The sequence below is a fragment of the Mytilus trossulus genome, chromosome 13, assembly GCF_036588685.1.
Source record: "Mytilus trossulus isolate FHL-02 chromosome 13, PNRI_Mtr1.1.1.hap1, whole genome shotgun sequence".
In the NCBI taxonomy this organism is placed as follows: Eukaryota; Metazoa; Mollusca; class Bivalvia; order Mytilida; family Mytilidae; genus Mytilus; species Mytilus trossulus.
In genome coordinates, this window is record NC_086385.1 from 22,800,879 (window position 1) to 22,821,540 (window position 20,662).

A 20,662-nucleotide genomic window follows, 5' to 3' on the forward strand; every position below is an offset into this window, starting at 1 on the left:
AAAATTTTGCCGCCAAATTCCAATGGCTAATATCTTGAAAACAAGCACATTGACCCCAATATCTTTTTATGCTTTTTTTTTGGTTCTAATCCCCAATCAATACATACTAGTGTTATGGGAAGCTATTTACTTTGAAAATGAGCAGCGAACACTCTTTTAAAGGGAGAATGCATGAATTAAAGGTGGGGTGTCTCCTAATATGATTGCATCACCCCTCAAGTAAATGAAAAGTGAGTTAAATGTCGTAAAATGTAAATGTACATGTAAGGCAACTATTACTGTGTCTAAAATTCGATATCTTAGTTTTTAAATCATTATTATGTGTGATAGTACCCTTATCCTAATAACAGAACAACTTTGCTTCATCTGTTAATTAAAACTGGACGCCACGATAGACAAGAGTGATGAAAGTAGTGTTAAATATCAAGAGTCAATCAATTACTTCTATCACAAATCTAGTTTGATAACGATGAAGATGCAATACTGTTACCAGAATATTAAATATGACACTTTTTTGAAATTAATATTGATTCACTCAAAGCGTCTTTTGCTGAAATTAAACACATTTATTCTAAAAATCAGTTGTTAGAATGGTACGGGTTATGTCCTCGCGTTTATGTTACAATGGTATGATTCTAAATCCCTAACGGAGGGACTGTGATTTTCAATTGATGAAGACATAACAATTCAATCAGTTTATTTAAGGTTCCACTAAAGTCAAAATATAGGACACTTCATAAACATCTAAACTTTGCCTGTATTTTTCAACCTATAATGAATAAAGTCATAAACTATGAAAACATATGTTCATTAAAACATACTTTACATATACACACTGTGTAAATTGTAAATAAACTTGAAATTGTTATGTTGTGGCCAAACCGGTTCTTGGGGTGAACACAAAATTTTCAAAAAAATCTGCAGGCCTGCAAGACGACTTAATTTGCTTAAAATTGGTATGGACGAATAATATTACATGTAATGCAGGGCAAGCCATTGTTGATTTTTTATAAAAGGTATTGATTTTCGAGTTTCAGTTAATTTCATGTATCTAAGTGAACGAATATGGAAGGTACAATACAGAAATTAGACAAATATGCCATTAAAACATATGTATGTGAAAAATCAACAATGGCTTGCCCTGCATTACATGTTACAGTATTCATCCATACCAATTTTAAGCAAATTAAGTCGTCTTGCAGGCCTGCAGATTTTTTTGAAAATTTGGTGTTCACCCCAAGAACCGGTTTGGCCACAACATAACAATTTCAAGTTTATTTACAATTTACACAGTGTGTATATGTAAAGTATGTTTAAATGAACATATGTTTTCATAGTTTATGACTTTATTCATTATAGGTTGAAAAATACAGGCAAAGTTTAGATGTTTATGAAGTGTCCTATATTTTGACTTTAGTGGAACCTTAATTGAGGTATGGAGCACGCATATCAGTAACTACAAGTTGTTCTTCATAAATTCATGTTGATCATTGTCATTTTGCATAGTTTTTTCAGTCAACCATTCTTACATCAGACTAGGACTTCTTTTAAATTGAGTCGACTGCTGTGCGTTTTGTTGTGTATTTGTTTTTCCCACATTGGCTAAATGTTATAGGGGAGGTTGGAGATTTAGAAAAGAAAAACACCACATGTTTGCATCTGTCCCAAGTCATTGACTTCTGGTCCACGGTAGTCTTGTATGAATTTTTTTAAATTTGGTTCATTTATGTGTTTTGGAGTGAAGTGTGACTTCCATTTTCGCTGAACTTGTATACATGATTGTTAGGGAGCTTGCATTGATGGCCTTGGGACGTTTCCTAATTTTGTTTGGGTCGTTCTCCTTTTAACACATTCCTCGTTTCTATTCTTAATCATTTTTCTTAATTAGACCAACATCTAGAATTTGACAAAGAGAATCGGTTGAGAACTAATAATTTGTGTTTATATATTGTTTTTTATCTGTTTTAGTACCAACAGTCGCTCAGACTACGGCAGGTAAATACAATACAATGTATTTCCTTTGAAAAAAATGATAATACAGTTTTGTCTTTTAATTCATTTGGATTTAAGCCACTATTGATACACTTATCGACCGTGGTATTAATACAAAATAAAAATAAAATACTAATATTTGCTTAATCGTACTGTTATATTTAAGATGAACGTGTTATTTCGAATACCTTTTGTGTGTTTTTTTCGGGCGTGTTGCTCTATGACAGTTATACATTTCGAGTACAAATAGTGTGTATGGAAACGAAAAATAAGAGGAAGAAATAAACCTAGGGTCAATCACATATAACACAATTCAAGACGATCAGACCATACTATGGTTCAAAGAAATTTAAGAAAACATACATTTTGATGCAAAAGATATTTATTAACGAAACATGTTAACTGAAATGTCTTTAGCATAGTTTTTTTTTATCGTAAATTAATCAATCTGTTACGTTAACTAGATGTGTCAAAGAACACATTTGCCATATAAATGCGATTGATATAAGTATATTGAATATTCATACTGATTAAAAACTACCATTTCCCAATTGTCTTCATATATCTGCAGCTACCTGTGATCCCGTAAAAACCTTGGCTGGTGTTGCTCACAATACGGTAGTTGGACAGACCTCGAAATGCATAGACGGCATTCATAGTCCAGCAATTTACTTTGTTCAGTCTGCTTGCAGCTTAAACTATCGGTTGTCAGATTTATCACCAGGTCAAAAGGTGAGATTTGTTATTGCACCAATTTATGAATGAAAGAATAATTGAATATAATTTCCAAATATCACAATTTCGGACATGAGCTTACATGATGAAAGATATTCTAGAGGCAGTTGTCAGTGTCTATTGTACACAAGGAAGTCAATCCTTTTTCGTTAGACAATTACCATGAATTCAAAAATTTTGTAAATCATTAATGTATTTAAATTAAATAGATGTAAGAAGATGATGTATGAGTCCCAATATGACAAGTATCTTAACAGGTCACAATTTGTAAAAATAAACCATTAAAGGTCAAAGTACGGTCTTCGTCTCGGAGTCTTGACTCACACCGAACAGCAAGCTATAAAGGGCCCCAAAAATGACTAGTGTTAATCATTCAAAAGGGAAAACCAATGGTCTAATCTATATAAAAACGTGGACGAGAAACAATTATGAACAACATCTACAAACGATAACTACTGAAATCATATTCCTGACCTTTGACAGGTGCAAACAATTGTAGCGGGTATACATGTTTTATAGGTAACAACCCTAACCCTTATCTGAAACAATAGTGTAACATCATAACATAGAAAGATACAATATGCAATATCAATTGAAACGGATTAACTCAATCAAAAGACTTATTAACACAAGTGAACATATTCACTGAACGAATAAATGTGATCTATGACACAATGTAAAAAAAGTATATTGCAAATGCACTGTTAGTCCGTTCGTCCGTTTGTTTATTTAACAAAAATGTTTCCCACACTTTTTTTTTCAAAAATTAAAAACAGGGAGCACCATGACCAAACACCTATAGAAATATTCCTTAAAAAAACACATCTTCTTTCACAAACTGTTTTCTTAAACTAGGTTGTTAGTTTTCTCAATTGAATTGTTCCATACTTTTTGTATATGAACTTTGTTGTGGACTTTAGCGGTGTTGAGGAATTGTGGACTTTAACAGTGCCACAGCGCACCTTTAATGAGATTTTTAAAGCAAAATATGTTATCGTACTAACTTACAATAATTTATGTAACCCCTTTTCGTTTCAGATGAAAGATGTCTGTCAGACTCTCCCACACTACACTGCAGTGGCTCATTTTGTCGGCAATGTTTTGGACACTAGTGCGACAAATAGAGATGCTGGAATTTTCATTGGATGCGGAACAGACCACTTTAGAGTAAGAAATGTCAATATGCAATGCACATAGGCAGATGTGATATTATCGCCAATGAGAAAGTATCATGTAAAAAAAAGGAAAATGATTAAAAGACAACTACATAGTACGGATTTTAGTTCTGGACGTACCCCATACAATATAGTAAGCTTAATAAAGACATGGATAGCAAAATAGATGAACAGGAAAATCAATTTAAGAAAATATCATTAAAAAAATACAACAAGTATGACAAATGGTAATCAACGATAACTATTGGACTATACAGGTTTTATTATTCATATGTTTCTGGGTTTTTTTTTCAGGTTGTTACAGAAAATTGTACTACTAAACTTCACGTAGAGCACATTCTGTTTACCGACCCGAAAGCAGATAGTTACTATGTAATTAATCATCCATAAAATATAAATATACATACAATGAAGAAATAAATGACAAAGATGGGAAATAGTTGAGTTGTTTATTTACCATACATGTTACTTTGCTCCCCCAAAGTTCAGGTTTGAGCAGAAATGTTCCATATGACTTTTACTGAATACAGGTCAAAGCAGCAAGACACTCCATATACAACATATTGTCGTCCGATGTAAGAACAATAATAATAATATATGACAAGACAAAGATTCCGAGGAATGTCCATTTCAAATTTGTAAATAAAGTCGACACCATATGAGATCGTTACCTAATCGTTGTTTCAGTGGAGTAGATGTGTCCCTGTCTCGAGTCCACGATGGGTACTTCACTCCATGTACTTCAATCCATGTACTCTAATCAGCTCAAGTGATTTGATTTGTGAAACCCAAAGAAATATTAACAGATATATGAAATGACATATATTAAATCAAATTTTCATTCTATTTGTAAAACATTTGAGCTTGCTTGTTCGTAATGACAATTTGATAAAAAAAAAATTCAGCAAGAACAAATTAAGTAAGAGATATAATTCATCAGTACTCATAAACATCAAACAGTGTTGATTTCGTGGTATGATTCTAGCCTTGAAGGTTGATTTTCGCTGTGGATTTGTCTCCCTTATACCACATACTAATCTCGACTATAGTATTACAGTAGATATTTAGATTGTCGTCTTGATTCCATAGCTATGTAAAGAGTCGATATTAAATAATTGCTACGCATTGACTCCTTTGGTTATACTTAAATCATTTGTTATTTACACACTTTATTTTTATATTACTGTTCTCTCTGAAAAAAGAAGCAATATAGATACGATGAACGAGATATTATTAGTTACATAGTGTGTTAGTGACCTAATATGATATATACTGGGTCATTAAATTCCATATGGGGTGAGAGTGATTAAACATAAAAAGTAGAGCTCTTCAAAAGTTACCCGACACATTTCTATTCAATGTTCTCTATGTCATGATCTAATAAATTCTGCTAATATTTCTGATGATATTGAGGAAAGCGTACGCTGAAAACGTTGTGCTTTTTATAGAGCAGTTAAACCAATAGTCGTGATAGTTTTTTCTTCATTTTGGGATACGACCAATAGCGTGCACGTTTTATATTACCTATAGTCCTTTAGATTCTGAAGCAACAAATGTGTGACAAGAATTTCAATTTTGACTCAATAAAAATAAAATATTTACACAACATGTTCTAGTGAATCCAAAGTCATTTATTTTAAAACAGTTGCGCCTTATTCAGTTGACGCCGGCTACCTTATTGTAAAGCTTACGATTGCCTACAAATTTGTATATATCTGATTATCAAAACGTATCAGGAAATGGTTTTAAAAGACTTCGTCTCCCTTATATTAGCACCTGATCAATAATTAGGCAAGCGTTCACGTTTTTTGGCAGCAGTCCTTTTGCGCCAACTGCTGTTTTTCAGGAGTATTATTTGCGCCAAAACTTTGGGCTGGAACTATATCTACAGCAAGACGTACCAGTAATGAAGCAAAAACATTCCACAGGAATTTTTATGAACTGTTTTATGCATTTCATCCTTCAATGTTTGTCTTTTTGGACAATAAAGTGAAGCTTCAAGCTACTATATACATTAAATTGGGAAGTAACCATACATAAGCAGGAGAAGAAAGTATCTTTCGTGTAAACTGCCGTTTCGAAATCCGAATAAAGAAGGAGAGAAGTTATTTTTCTTCTAATTGGCGCAATCGTATGTTTTATTTTTGGTGCAAATGATACCAAATGATATTGTTTTATTGTCAACATCTCCGAATGGTTTGCAAAAAAAATTGAACATTTTGCAAAATTACTGCAATGATTGGTGCTTAAGTGTGAATACAAACAAAACAAAGGTTCTTATATTCAACAAGACAGGTAGATTGATTAACAAATATGATTTTATGCTAAATGGTGTAAAACTAGAGTGTGTTAAAGCATATAAATATTTGGGTATACATTTTTGTGCATCTGGCTCCTTTACAGTAGCCCAGGATGAATTGTATAAAAAGGCTCTAAAAGCCTATTTTAAGTTATCTAAAGATTTTTTATCCTTACATCCTTCAGTCAAAACAAGCATGCATGTTTTTGATCATACCATCAAACCCATCTTGCTATACAGCTGTGAGATATGGGATGCTTTTAATCCTATGTCGTCTAAATATAGAAATGGATTTTTTTCATTTGACCATATTTATTCTAAATTACCTGCTGAAAAACTTCATACTAAATTCTGTAAATTTATTCTTGGAGCTCCAAAAAAAAGCACCAATTTTGCAGTATTAACTGAGTTGGGAAGACTACCAATATATTTTAACATGATTAAAGCAATGACTAAATACTATTACAGATTAGAAAAGTCAGACACTAACTTTCCATTGTTATATAATGCATTTATAGAATCAAAGAAATTGTATGAGTCAAAGAAACCATCATGGTATATGTCATCTGAAAAACTTCTTTCACTGATTAATAATTATCAAATATCCTCAGACATGGCTAAACCAATCGACAACAGAAAACTAAGAATTGCCATGTTAAAAGATTGGGAAAAGAATCTCAAAACTCACTCAGAAGGAAAACTTTGCACATATGTTACGTTTAAAGCAAATTTTGGTTGTGAAAAATATCTTGATATTGTTAAAAAATTTGAAGATAGACGAAGTCTAACAAGATTTCGCATATCTGCTCACCATTTACTTATAGAGAGAGGTAGATATAGTAATACTCCCCGACACAATAGAATATGTAAGAGATGTTGTAGTAATGAGGTCGAAGATGAAACACATTTTCTTTTTAACTGTGATAGTTTATCAGATCAAAGGAAAGACATGATAACAATGATAAATAATTGCTGCAAGAATTTTCAATATCTTGACCCTAAACAAAAACTGATATGGTTAATGAATAATGAAGATGAGAATTTATTATCAGAATTATGCATGTTCATTAAGAAATATGAAAAGTTTTAATGGGATTTATTTCCCTCTACTACTTGTAATTTGAACTTTATATTTTCTCCATAGTGAGTTCTAGAGCACCGTCCCTTGATGAATATTGTCCAGTAGCAATGTTAACCCTTGCTATTGTGCATTAGTCATGAGGAGAATCACTATTGGAGTAATCTCGTGTATCTGTAGCTAGTTCTGAAGGATCCCCCCTTGATGACCTTTGCATTGTTGTGATGAAGTCCCTCACTGCTGTGCACTGGTCATGAGGAGAACTACTGCAGATTGAGATACTATATTCCCGGTTCTATTTTTGCTATTTTTTAGTTTTTACGTATTTTAAAATAAACTTAATATCATATCCTTTTAATATTAAATCGGCCTCATTGCACTCAATGTCTCTTACTATAATTATATCCTACATTGCTCATATTATCAATTTATTATTTGTGTATTACTTATTGTGTATTTCACTAATGTTTATATAATCATTGTATTATGATGTTTTTGTATCTTGCCTGACAAGGGCCCATGATTGGAAAAATAAAATAATGTCTAATGTCTAATGATACCATGTAATTTTAAAAACAGGTGGCGCAAACGTAGCATTGGAGAAAGTTGTGGTGCAAAAAGACGCATTTTTGGCGCAAAAAGACGCATTTTTGGCGCAAAAGGATCTCTCCCCGTTTTTTCCCGCCTAAGTTTTTCAAATTCTGGTTAAAATTTTTTTAAAAAATCAAAAAAATCAAAACATCTTTTGAAAATTAAAAAAAAACTGTTTCATAAGATAATCTCGATCATAAGTAATGTGTATGTTCTTTTAAATCATAATGTGGTTCTTATAAAAACATGATTTTTACAATTTGTTTATATACTGTGCTGTTACGCCACATCCCAAGTTTAGTTTAAACATATATATTTATAGTGGATTGGGAAACAAGTTACTGTAACTTATATTAATCCTTTTCCACTTTGCGGTTGCGAGTGTTGCCGTGTAGCGGTATTAGCATACTCGTCGTTTTCAAAATCTACAAGGGTGTCTTTTACGTGCAAGAGATATGGTTCCCTCTTAACACGGGTAAGCCATTTGCCGTCCCCTTCCGACAAACTTTCATTGTTTCTCAAGACCATACTCGCAATTTTTTTCAAAGGAAAGCCGAAAATTTTCTCCCCGGAACGGAGATCGAACCTGGTTGGGAGAGGGTTGATTGCTCACCAACATTTTTGACCCGTCACATTTGATATCACGTCAGGAGCCTGTACTTCAGTTATTTAACGCTATATATATATTGCTAGTTTCTGTCTGTCATGTTTTCCTTTCGTTTCTTGTTTTATCATAAACTGTATAGGTTTAGTATTGTTGGAGGTCGTTGCTTGAATTCGCTTCATTTGGAATTAATTGGATAGTTTTCTCATTGGCAATAACCCTTTTTTAATAGTTAAACTACTTGAATTTTAGATATGAATTGTACATCTTGGTTAATAATACTGCCATAAACAAAAGTTTGAAATTATTTACCTTTGTCCGATTGTAAACATATGCTTATCCTTTAATGTCCTATAGAAATTGTCTGTGAAACTAAAATTGTTTATTCAGGTAAAGAGTTTGAATGAATTATGAGTCTTAAAGAAATAAGACCCATTGCATCATATTCATTATACAGCTGTTATTAATGGTCAATAGTAAACTATGTTCGCCCCAAGTATGCGAAGGCTTGGCGCTTATGGTATCTTTGTCCCCAAAGAACTTTATGAAACTTAAGGGTATGTTTACTGACACATGACGAAATAGTTAAATTTAATTATTTTACAAAACCGTTGTCATTATCAAAAGATTAAAATCGACTGATTAAATGAATATGAGAGTTCAATTATTATCCCCCGGAAATTAGCCGTCAGTAATAAACAGTCAGTTAGCGTCAAAACAGCTAACAAATGTGTTTATTAAGTATGTTACTATATCAATGCAGTCCAAAGTAATAGTTAATGTTTTTCTTTTGCTAAAAATACTGTTCCATATTATAATATCTTAATTGCAAATTATTCCCATAAGGGTCAAGCTATACAAACAAACAATAATGCATTTTAAATACAATGCAATAAAAAAAAATGAAATGAAATGCAATACAATGTAATAGAACATATTTTAAAAGTTCAATTATAAAGGAGTAAGTCCAGTAGACCCTTTTTGGCCCTAAATATAGCAGTTTTACAAAATTGTTAAAATTTATACTCTTAGTTATTTATTGGACAGTAGAATGCTTCTGCTACATAAATATGGGCTGTTTTTTGACAATACGATGTACATATATCGAGAACTATAGCTATGGCACGCCTGAACCACTTTTATTAATTAATCTTAGATTATCTCAGATAAATTAGGTTTATCTGAGATAATCCCGGTTTATCTCAGATAAACTTAGATTATCTCAGCTTAATTCAAATTCGAAAAAATCCTAGTTTATCTCAGATAATACAGAAAATTCATTATCTGGAGAAAATCCCGGTTTATTTGAAAATATTAAGAAAAGCTAGGTTTACCTGAACGATTTTCAGATAATCCTAATTTATCTCCAAATAATTGATTATCTGAATTTCAGATAATTCATCATCTCATTTTCCAGATAATTCAGTTTTAAAAATACCAAAGAATAATGTAACGAGTGTTCTGATTGGACGACAATCGTTTGCCAGATTATTTTTTAAAAATACCGTCAGATAATTCATTATCTCATTTTCAAGATAATTAAGGTTTATTACGGATTCTAAATATACCAAAGAACAATGTAACGAGGAATTTTCGACAAAACAGGAAGTGACGCATTTTTTGTCATGCGCACGAAATTGGTTGGCAAGAACCATTCATAAAAATCGTAATGGCAGACACTAGTAATTCTATCTCACCTGATCAATTATACTCGTCTTATGTAAACTCCTTAACACCAGACGCTAAACAGAGATACCAGACTAAGCTTTTATACGCTTACGGCACAAAATCATTACCAGATCCTTACGTTTTGACCGATAAATGGAGCACAAACCCATGCACCTGGCCTGATTTGACCTTCGGTGATATTTATGTGTATTTGATTGACACACCTTCCATCTTCACAAAAGACTCAATGAAAGCCTACAAGTCGTTAGAGGCATACAAGTAAGTATTTTTTCCTCATTAATATTTTTAATTATCATTTTAAAAGACTTATCGACAATGTTAACATGTAAATTTGAAATTACCCTTCAAAGTTCATGGTTCACAGGTAGCCATTTGCATAGTTCAAATGAGATTGTTTACCCCACGTGATATCCATATATGGTGATTACACTATTGCTTACCTGTACAGGTAAATCTTTGAATGAAATACAAGTTAATCAATGTAATAATGAGGTATGAGAATATTTCTTATAAGACCAAGCTAAAATGTGATTAAGATAAAAAATATGAAATTTACTCCAAACATTATAATTTATGAAAGGTTTAATTATTCCATTCATTTACAATACACATATTACAAGTACATTTTGTCAAGTCAAAAAATGTACATTGACCTTTTATTGAATAAAAAAAATCACACTTAAAATGATTTATAAATAATTTAAGTTGTTCTTAAATACTTTGAGGAGGCAGTCCTATCAAATTATTATAATTTAGCAACAATATTTTATATTTTTGTTGTTGTAAAATTATTTATATTCTTTTTTTTTTCCAGTTATGTTGTTAGTGGACATGTGCAGGTTGTGCTAACACATCAAGTATCTGATGACTCACCTTTTATTGCCATTAAAGCCAAAGTGACGCCATCTCAACGTGCCAGGGAAAAGCCACATCAACCTTGGGTCTACTTAGATAAAGCCAGTGCGTCAGTGTTTTGTGCACACTGTACATGTATGGCAGGGTAAGTTAGATTAATAGTATTTTTTTTTATTAAATATAATTAAATATGTTTGTGCACAAACGTGCTTAATTAATCTAGAATTACTAATAGAAAGTAAACATAAAAAGATTGCATGCTTTAAGGCATATAGCATGATTATTCTTTGAATAAAGGAATAAAAAGCCAACAAGAACTGTATAATAAAAAGGATCAATATGGGCAAAATACTTTTTTCCAATTTTTATAAAATGTACAATGAAACCTTTAAGGGTATGTACAGCAAAATACATGTAGGCAGTTTACAGCCAAATTATGGGAATGATGTTTACATATCTGCATTATTTGTAAGTTATAAGTTTAATGAAATACAGAGTAATCTATATTTGTGCTTGCTTTGTAGGTTGGGTGAAGTATGCAGCCATGTTGGTGCACTTCTTTTCAAGATTGAAATGGGAGTAAAGATGGGGCTTACTCTGTCAAGCTCGACAAGCAAGGCATGCCAGTGGAATAGTACATTTAGAAAAGAGGTAATTTAAATTATATTTTAATAAAGTGTAATTACTATTGAAGGAATTATGTTTATATACATGAACAAACTACAATGTATCAATTTAGATATAAAAACAAGGATTTGGTATGAAAGCCGATGAGACTATTATACTGTATTACATGTACATTATTATATTTTTACAATATTGTATTTAATCGATTGAGATGAATGAAATAATGAATGAAAACATTCCTTTTTTTTTTAAATAGAAATCATGTTTATACATTTAAAAGCATTCCGCCATTATGAATTAAAAAAATATATTCATCAGTCGGAACAGTGTGTGTGCACACTGCAAAAGTGCTGAGTCAGTTACAATGTATGATGTGAATAAGGAAAAATATTTCTCATTTTTAAACTATTTGATCTTAAATTCTTATCATTTATTTTAATCTTTCAGGTGATACCTGCTACAGTGACAGAGATTTGTGACAAAATCAAAGGCAAAAGAACCAAAGAAGTTGTCTCCATTCAAGCAGATGGCTCATCTGTTCTACCACAACCTGAAGTCCTAGATGAACTATATGCTCTGGTACCAAATGCTGCATTTTTTACATCAGTGACAGCACCCTCACAGATTGTAGAGAGTCAACCAGTAGCAACTTACACAGAAAAGTATCCTAAGCTGTTGCAATCACTACAAGATCCAGACATTTCAGACATCAACATTGACAGTCATTGCAAAGACATTTTCTCAGGCTACTTGTGTTCAGACTACCAAGCTACAAATTTAGAAGCCGCAACAAGGAACCAAGCCATTAGCCCACTATGGTTTCAACACCGTATGGGGCGTGTTACAGCATCTAAGGCCCACGACGTTTGGACACGCAAAGACACCACATCGCCTGACGTTTTAGTAAAGCGTATTGTTGGGTATTCATCATATGACCTGTCCAAAAAAGCTGCTGTCAAGTGGGGAGTCGACCATGAAGAAGAATGCAGACAAGCCTACATCACCAACCAAAGCACACAACACATTGATTTTGAATGTAATTTGTCAGGTTTTACTGTAAACAATCAACACCCATTCTTGGGAGCCAGTCCCGATGGCATTACCAACTGTCAATGTTGCGGTAAAGGACTAATTGAGATTAAGTGCCCATACAAGCATAAGGACATTACTGTTATGCAAGCTGCATCATCTGATAAAGACTTTTGTTTGGACAAGTCTCTACACCTCAAGACCAAGCACAGATACTACACCCAGGTACAATTCCAGATGTTTATCCTCCAACTGACATTTTGTGACTTTGTTGTCTACACTAAGTGTAAGCCTTCACCCAGTATGGTTATAGTTAGAGTGCCCATTGATGTAAACTTTTGTCATGCCTTAATAAGCAAATGTGAACTCTTTGTGAAAACATATGTTATAAGGGAGTTAGTCACCAGACAGCTGGAAAACCAACAAGCCACAACACAACCACCAGAAGAAAACAACAACGAAAGAGAGACATGGTGTTTATGTGCCGAACCGGAATACGGCAGAATGATCAAGTGTGAGAAATCAGAGTGTCCATATCAGTGGTTTCACTACAAGTGTGTTAATATTAGACGAAAGCCAAAGGGAAAGTGGTATTGTTTGAGCTGCAGTGAATAGACTTGTACTCAACATTGTGTTATTTTGACTTTGTTATGTATTAAAAGATTAATGCTAATGGTTGTAACCAATGTATTTTGTGGGTTTTTTTCTGTACATATTGTCTCATTACTGCTTGCATGTTTTATTTTGATAAAACTCATCAAGAAAGATGAAGACCGATAGTAAATAAACATCATTTATTTTATCATAATGCATGTACATTTTTAATAAACTCAAGTTCACATTGCACATATACATGTATCATTTCTTGAAAAGGTAAACTTTTTTCAATGTACATATATCAAAACTATTGTTTTATTTAACCAATTATTTTTTATTGCATATTTAATTGTACTATAGGTTATTCCATAACAATATTGAAATAGTAACTGTTTTGAAATGTTTACATAAAGTATATCAAATGTATTTTACTTCTTCATTTATATATCAAAAGTACAATCAGTAAATCAAGACACAAGTTTAGGATGTAAATTACACACTGCTGAACATAATGTAACAATACTGTCTGAATGAGGCACCAAATAAATGCTCATATTACTACTTAAAATGTTGAAGTTTTTTAACTGTTCGATTGCCCTCTCCACATGAATGCGCACATGGGCAATTTTTCTTGTCTGTTCAACTTCTTTTGCACTTAGTTGGGATTTACCTTTGGTGAAAGCAGGAATTACTAATGATGCATGGCGACTGGCTAACTCCTCTGCAATTAAAAAACCTCGGTCTGCTAGAACTTGGTCCCCATGCTCTAATTTATCCAAAAAACCACTGCGCTGAGTTATAACTTTGTCGGACGTTCTACCTCCAAAGGCTTTTGACACAAATGATATTGCACCGGTAGGTGTTATGGACACTAAAAACTTGATTGTGTTGTGATGTTTATAATTCGACCAGGTTTGTGCCCTTGCAGTTAAATTTGCTGGTCTTTGGATAAATACTTCAAAACAGTCTATAATGCTGATGCACCTTGGATATGAAAGTTTAAATACTATGGGCATGTTCTTAATGAGATTGTCTTTATCTGGCCACTGCACTAGAAACGACAGTTTTTCAGCAAGTTTTGGAATACCTTTGTTAAAAATATCAGATACAGTAGTGACTGACACGTTGAACCGATAAGCTATATCTTGGTGTTGAATGTTCAGTCTCAGCTTCATTAGAATACACAATAAAATGTTTGACGGAGACATTAATTTGCTGGATGGTAATATTGTCAGACAAAATGAAACTAACCACATGAAAATGGCTTTATAAGGCACACCTGTGTAAAATAGTGTTCTACGGTCACTGGATATTGCTTGGTCACCAAACCTTGAGTCATTAACTTCTTTTCTTAGTGTAATATTTGATGCTTGTAACCTGCCAAGCTCAGCATGAAGAAGTTCATTTTCGATACGAAGGGTTGCTATTTTCTTGATGCATGGACCATGTAAATCTGAAAATTAAAAAAATCAAATAAAAAACAATGAAAAAAAGACAGTATGAAATCTTCACTTACAAGAACATAAAATTTCTAAATGTACATCACAATTTCAATACATCACACTCAATTTAATATTTAATATAACAAAACATTTGACCATCTTTACTATAATTAAATTATGCAGAGGAGACAAAACAAGATTTCAATCATTTGAATACCATAATCACAGTGATGATTAAGTATAATCTAAATTGAGTCTCATAAAATACAAATTAATGTAACAATTAACTTGAAATACTTATGACTTAATTGGTAAAGGTCTTATTAACACAGTTCAATAAATTTATAATTGCATTAATCAAAATAAAATAGATTTACTATGTACACAACAAGCTCATAAAAGGAATATTCTCTCTCATTGATGAATTGGTAATTATCAATTATAAAAATTATTTATTAAAAAATGCAATATAAATTATAAATAAATTACCTTCTGTTGTCTCTATACATGTAGGTGGTGGAAGGTTTTCTGATATGTCCAGAAGTACTGATGCTGCCTCTTGTTGATCTTTATCAGCCTCTCTCTTTTGGAATCTCTCAAAGCGGGCTGCACGCAACTGTCCATTTGTGGTTGTGCCCTCATATCCCCCCATGTGGATGGATGGGACATAGTCAGGATTTGTCTTATCATTGCTCTTCTGACCTGAAATGAATATAATACATGTAATCACAAGTTATAATCCTAAGCAGGCATATGCATTAAAAACAAAATGAAAATACTCATTGAATAAAACTTTATAAAATGAAAAGTACACATGTGCATGTACTAAGTGTAAAAAAGAGACAGATTTAAATCCAACCTAAGGAAGTGTACTGAGACTATGTAAAGTAAAAAGTATGTATTCTTGACTGTGTCACATGTTACTCACAAAAACTATCCATGAAAAATTCAGAGACAGTTAAAAATGCATGTCAAATTGGGTTTCTTTATCATCAGTTCTTTATCAAAAGCCCCTTAATTTCTACCCCCTCCCCCCACCCACCTTTTCATCAAAATAACCGGCTTCAACGGCATTTATGTACCCGAAAGGAAAATATTTTGGGACAAATTGAAAATTAAATATTCTCTACGGCAATGTAAAAAGAAAAATAGCTTACCAGTTATGAAATGTCGATAGCACACTCTATCATGGTCTGCAGGCTCCCAGGGCTTCCCTTCAGGGCCTTCTCGCTTAATAGCTGAAATCCAAAGTTGTCTGCGTGTGTCAGGCTTTTTTGGTACTCGGTAAAAGCTTTTTGGGTCACTATTATTAAATCTTGTTGTACAGTTGATTACACAACAAGACACAACCATCGTAATTAACCGTTAATCTCATTATGATCGGCCTTACAATGTAAACAATTATCTTGCCAACCAGTCGGAAGTCACGTGATTTCGTGACGTCACGGCGAAAATTCCTTAGTTTTATAAATTGACCATAAACCCACTTATTCATGGTATGGTATCAATATTTCTGACCTGACACTACGTACTTTAATTGCTTAATTCTTTAGAATTTAATATGCAATGTTTCGGGTTCTTTCGGGAATAATCCCAGGTAAACCCTCATCAGAGGTCGACCTTTATATATTTATTTCGTATCTAGTATCATAGATAGATGTGGGTCTGTTTCATAACAGTTTTTTTCAAATTTACTACACGTGCATATGGGTCTACGTTGTAGTTAGTCTTTTTACAGACTATAATACTAGCAAACAACCTTATGGCTCTACTATATCATAGTCCTAAACATACATGAAATATTTGCCACTGGATAACTAGAAACCAACAATCAGTAATTCATCGGTATATCATGTCAAACCTTTCAAGGTAGCATGGGAACTGATAAAAACAAGTATGATTGTCAATGAACTATGGAAGTTATACTATTATACTAGCAAACAACATTATGGCACTACTATATCATAGTCCTAAACATACATGAAATATTTGCCACTGGATGTTAAGCTACCAACAAGCAATAATTCATCAATGTCACACCTTACGGGGTTGCATGGAAACTGACTAAAACAAATATGATTGTCAATGAACTATGGAAGTTATACTATTATACTAGCAAACCATCTTATGGCTAAACATACATGAAATATTTGCCACTGGATGTTAAGCAACCAACAATCAATAATTCATCGCTATATCATGACAAACCTTACAAGGTATCATGGAAACTGACTAAAACAAATATGATTGTCAATGAACTATGGAAGTTATACTATTATACTAGCAAACAACCTTTATGCATTACTATATCATAGTCATAAACATACATGAAATATTTGCCACTGGAGGTTAAGCAACAGACAACCAATTATTTATCGCTGTTTCATGTCAAACCTTACAAGGCAGCATAGGAACTGATAAAAACAAGTATGATTGTCAATGAACTATGGAAGTTATACTATTATACTAGCAAACAACATTATGGCACTACTATATCATAGTCCTAAACGTACATGAAATATTTGCCACTAGATGTTAAGGTACCAACAAGCAATAATTCATCAATGTCAAACCTTACAGGTTGCATGGAAACTGACTAAAACAAATATGATTGTCAACGAACTATGGAAGTTATACTATTATACTAGCAAACAATCTTATGGCTAAACATACATGAAATATTTGCCACTGGATGTTAAGCAACCAACAATCAATAATTCATCGCTATATCATGTCAAACCTTACAAGGTAGCATGGAAACTGACTAAAACAAATATGGTTGTCAATGAAATGTGGAAGTTATACTATGAAACTAGCAAACAACCTTTATTCATTACTATAATATCATAGTCATAAACATACATGAAATATTTGCTACTGGATGTTAAGCAACAAACAACCAATTATTCATCGTTGTATCATGTCAAACCTAACAAGGTAGCATGGAAACTGACTAAAACAAATATGATTGTCAATGAACTATGGAAGTTATACTATAATACTAGCAAACAACCTTATGGCTCTACTATATCATAGTCCTAAACATACATGAAATATTTGCCACTGGATAACTTGAAACCAACAATCAGTAATTCATCGGTATATCATGTCAAACCTTTCAAGGTAGCATGGGAACTGATAAAAACAAGTATGATTGTCAATGAACTATGGAAGTTATACTATTATACTAGCAAACAACATTATGGCACTACTATATCATAGTCCGAAACATACATGAAATATTTGCCACTGGATGTTAAGCTACCAACAAGCAATAATTCATCAATGTCACACCTTACGGGGTTGCATGGAAACTGACTAAAACAAATATGATTGTCAATGAACTATGGAAGTTATACTATTATACTAGCAAACCATCTTATGGCTAAACATACATGAAATATTTGCCACTGGATGTTAAGCAACCAACAATCAATAATTCATCGCTATATCATGACAAACCTTACAAGGTATCATGGAAACTGACTAAAACAAATATGATTGTCAATGAACTATGGAAGTTATACTATTATACTAGCAAACAACCTTTATGCATTACTATATCATAGTCATAAACATACATGAAATATTTGCCACTGGAGGTTAAGCAACAGACAACCAATTATTTATCGCTGTTTCATGTCAAACCTTACAAGGCAGCATAGGAACTGATAAAAACAAGTATGATTGTCAATGAACTATGGAAGTTATACTATTATACTAGCAAACAACATTATGGCACTACTATAGCATAGTCCTAAACGTACATGAAATATTTGCCACTAGATGTTAAGGTACCAACAAGCAATAATTCATCAATGTCAAACCTTACAGGTTGCATGGAAACTGACTAAAACAAATATGATTGTCAACGAACTATGGAAGTTATACTATTATACTAGCAAACAATCTTATGGCTAAACATACATGAAATATTTGCCACTGGATGTTAAGCAACCAACAATCAATAATTCATCGCTATATCATGTCAAACCTTACAAGGTAGCATGGAAACTGACTAAAACAAATATGGTTGTCAATGAAATGTGGAAGTTATACTATGAAACTAGCAAACAACCTTTATTCATTACTATATCATAGTCATAAACATACATGAAATATTTGCCACTGGATGTTAAGCAACAAACAACCAATTATTCATCGCTGTTTCATGTCAAACCTTACAAGGACCTAGGTAGAAAGGATACTGACCAAAACAAATATGATTGTCAATGTAATATGGAAGTTATACTATAATACTAGTAAACAACCTAATGGCATTACTTATTCACTATATCATAGTTCTAAATATACATGAAATATTGGCAACAGGACGTTGAACAACTAATATCGATCATAATTACTATGTCAATCTGTTTTAAGGTTATATAGAAACTAATAACAAATAAATATGATTGTCAATGAAGAACGAAAGTTATACTATTATACTAGCAACTGATCGTTGGCATTTCAATGTGCAGAGTTGCCTCCCTGGAAAAATCTGCTATTGCTATATTTGACCATAATTATAGACATAAAACAGAGAAATATGCTATAAAAATAATATTAAATTCCACTTCAGAATGAGAATTGATGGATTTAATAAATTTAATGAAGAAGGTGAACAAGGTGAACAACTATTTGAAATAGTACACTGTTTTCATTCCTTCTGTAAGTACGAGAATTCCTAGAAACAATAGAAACATGTACTTAAAAGAAAATCGTAAAACTTCGGTTTTAAGTATACATGTCATGCACATTTCACCCTAACGAAACAGTTAGACTAAGTTACTTAGCATATATGCATATAGCAACTTCCAAAAACCAAAGTTTAGAAAACAAGTGACTGAAATATATTTTTTAAAATATGGTATATAATTCGGAAAGATCCGATTGCCAAAAAAATAAATAAAAAACCTATCTAAATCCAAAGCAGATAGTGGTTTAAAAACAATAAGAATATTGGCAACATGATAATTAATCATTAAGCCGAAGACATTGATTCACAATACCCCACCACGGGAGGCTTTGGTATACAATCATTATACTGTGAAACAGATGTAAAAAGACGTGATGCCGTTTTATTTCATGAGATCACACACAAGATGGTATCTACACGAACCTCTTCAATTATTAAACACGGAGACATTTGTATATTATCAAATAGGTGTTAAAACATACACGACAGTCTACTGTGAATTCCACAGTATAGCACTGATAAATATTATCTCTATTAGATCTCGTGTAGAGTTATGATAGATTAGATTACGTGAATAAAGACAATGAGTCTTTTCATTACATATATGAATAATTAACCAAAGGTGCTGATCTACTTGGTCAGTTTCTTCAGTCTGTAAAAAGACTAGCTACAACGTAGACCTATATGCACGTGTAGTAAATTTGAAAAAAAAAACTGTTATGAAACAGACAAACATCTATCTATGATACTAGATACGAAATAAATATATAAAGGTCGACCTCTGATGAGGGTTTACCTGGGATTATTCCCGAAAGAACCCGAAACATTGCATATTAAATTCTAAAGAATTAAGCAATAAAAAGTACGTAGTGTCAGGTCAGAAATATTGATACCATACCATGAATAAGTGGGTTTATGGTCAATTTATAAAACTATTCGAATTTCGGGATGTCGAGATATTTAATTTGTATAATAAATTCAGAACCTCAGGATTTCATGTTTTTAAGCCCGGGATATTGGGATCAGGGCCCCTCTGCAGTGGCGGATCCAGAAATTTTCATACGCAGGGGCCCGTTGACTGCCTAAGAGGGGCCCGCTCCGGTCATGCTTCAGTGATTCCCTATATAAGCAACCAATTATTTTCAAGAAAGAGGGGGGCGGGCCCCCTAAATCCGCCCAGTCCCGACCCCCCTGTAATGACAGTTCATTATATACAGATAAGCGCTAAAATTATTCATGTGTCATTAAAA

At 32.6% G+C, this 20,662-nt stretch overlaps 3 protein-coding genes across 3 annotated transcripts in view; 2 read left to right on the forward strand and 1 right to left on the reverse strand.

Moving 5' to 3' along the window:
* Window positions 1–4,330, forward strand: part of LOC134694579 (uncharacterized) — a 30,881-nt gene extending 26,551 nt beyond the window's left edge. The window contains exons 21-24 of the mRNA XM_063555596.1: window positions 1,969–1,995; window positions 2,564–2,724; window positions 3,766–3,894; window positions 4,197–4,330. Coding sequence (XP_063411666.1) covers window positions 1,969–1,995; window positions 2,564–2,724; window positions 3,766–3,894; window positions 4,197–4,292 — 413 coding nt within the window. The 3' untranslated portion in view covers window positions 4,293–4,330. The remainder of the gene's footprint in view (window positions 1–1,968; window positions 1,996–2,563; window positions 2,725–3,765; window positions 3,895–4,196) is intronic.
* Window positions 4,331–10,071: 5,741 nt separating this feature from the next.
* On the forward strand, window positions 10,072–13,839 carry LOC134694642 (uncharacterized). Its single transcript, XM_063555681.1, has 4 exons — window positions 10,072–10,421; window positions 10,978–11,163; window positions 11,543–11,669; window positions 12,093–13,839. Exons 1-4 carry the CDS (start codon window positions 10,144–10,146, stop codon window positions 13,287–13,289), a joined length of 1,788 nt encoding a protein of 595 aa, XP_063411751.1. The 5' UTR covers window positions 10,072–10,143; the 3' UTR covers window positions 13,290–13,839.
* On the reverse strand, window positions 13,739–16,167 carry LOC134694643 (uncharacterized). Its single transcript, XM_063555683.1, has 3 exons — window positions 15,871–16,167; window positions 15,203–15,415; window positions 13,739–14,724 (listed from the first exon to the last, which is right to left on the reverse strand). The coding sequence occupies exons 1-3, from the start codon at window positions 16,064–16,066 to the stop codon at window positions 13,739–13,741; spliced, it is 1,395 nt and encodes a 464-aa protein (XP_063411753.1). The 5' UTR covers window positions 16,067–16,167.
* Window positions 16,168–20,662: the final 4,495 nt, after the last annotated feature.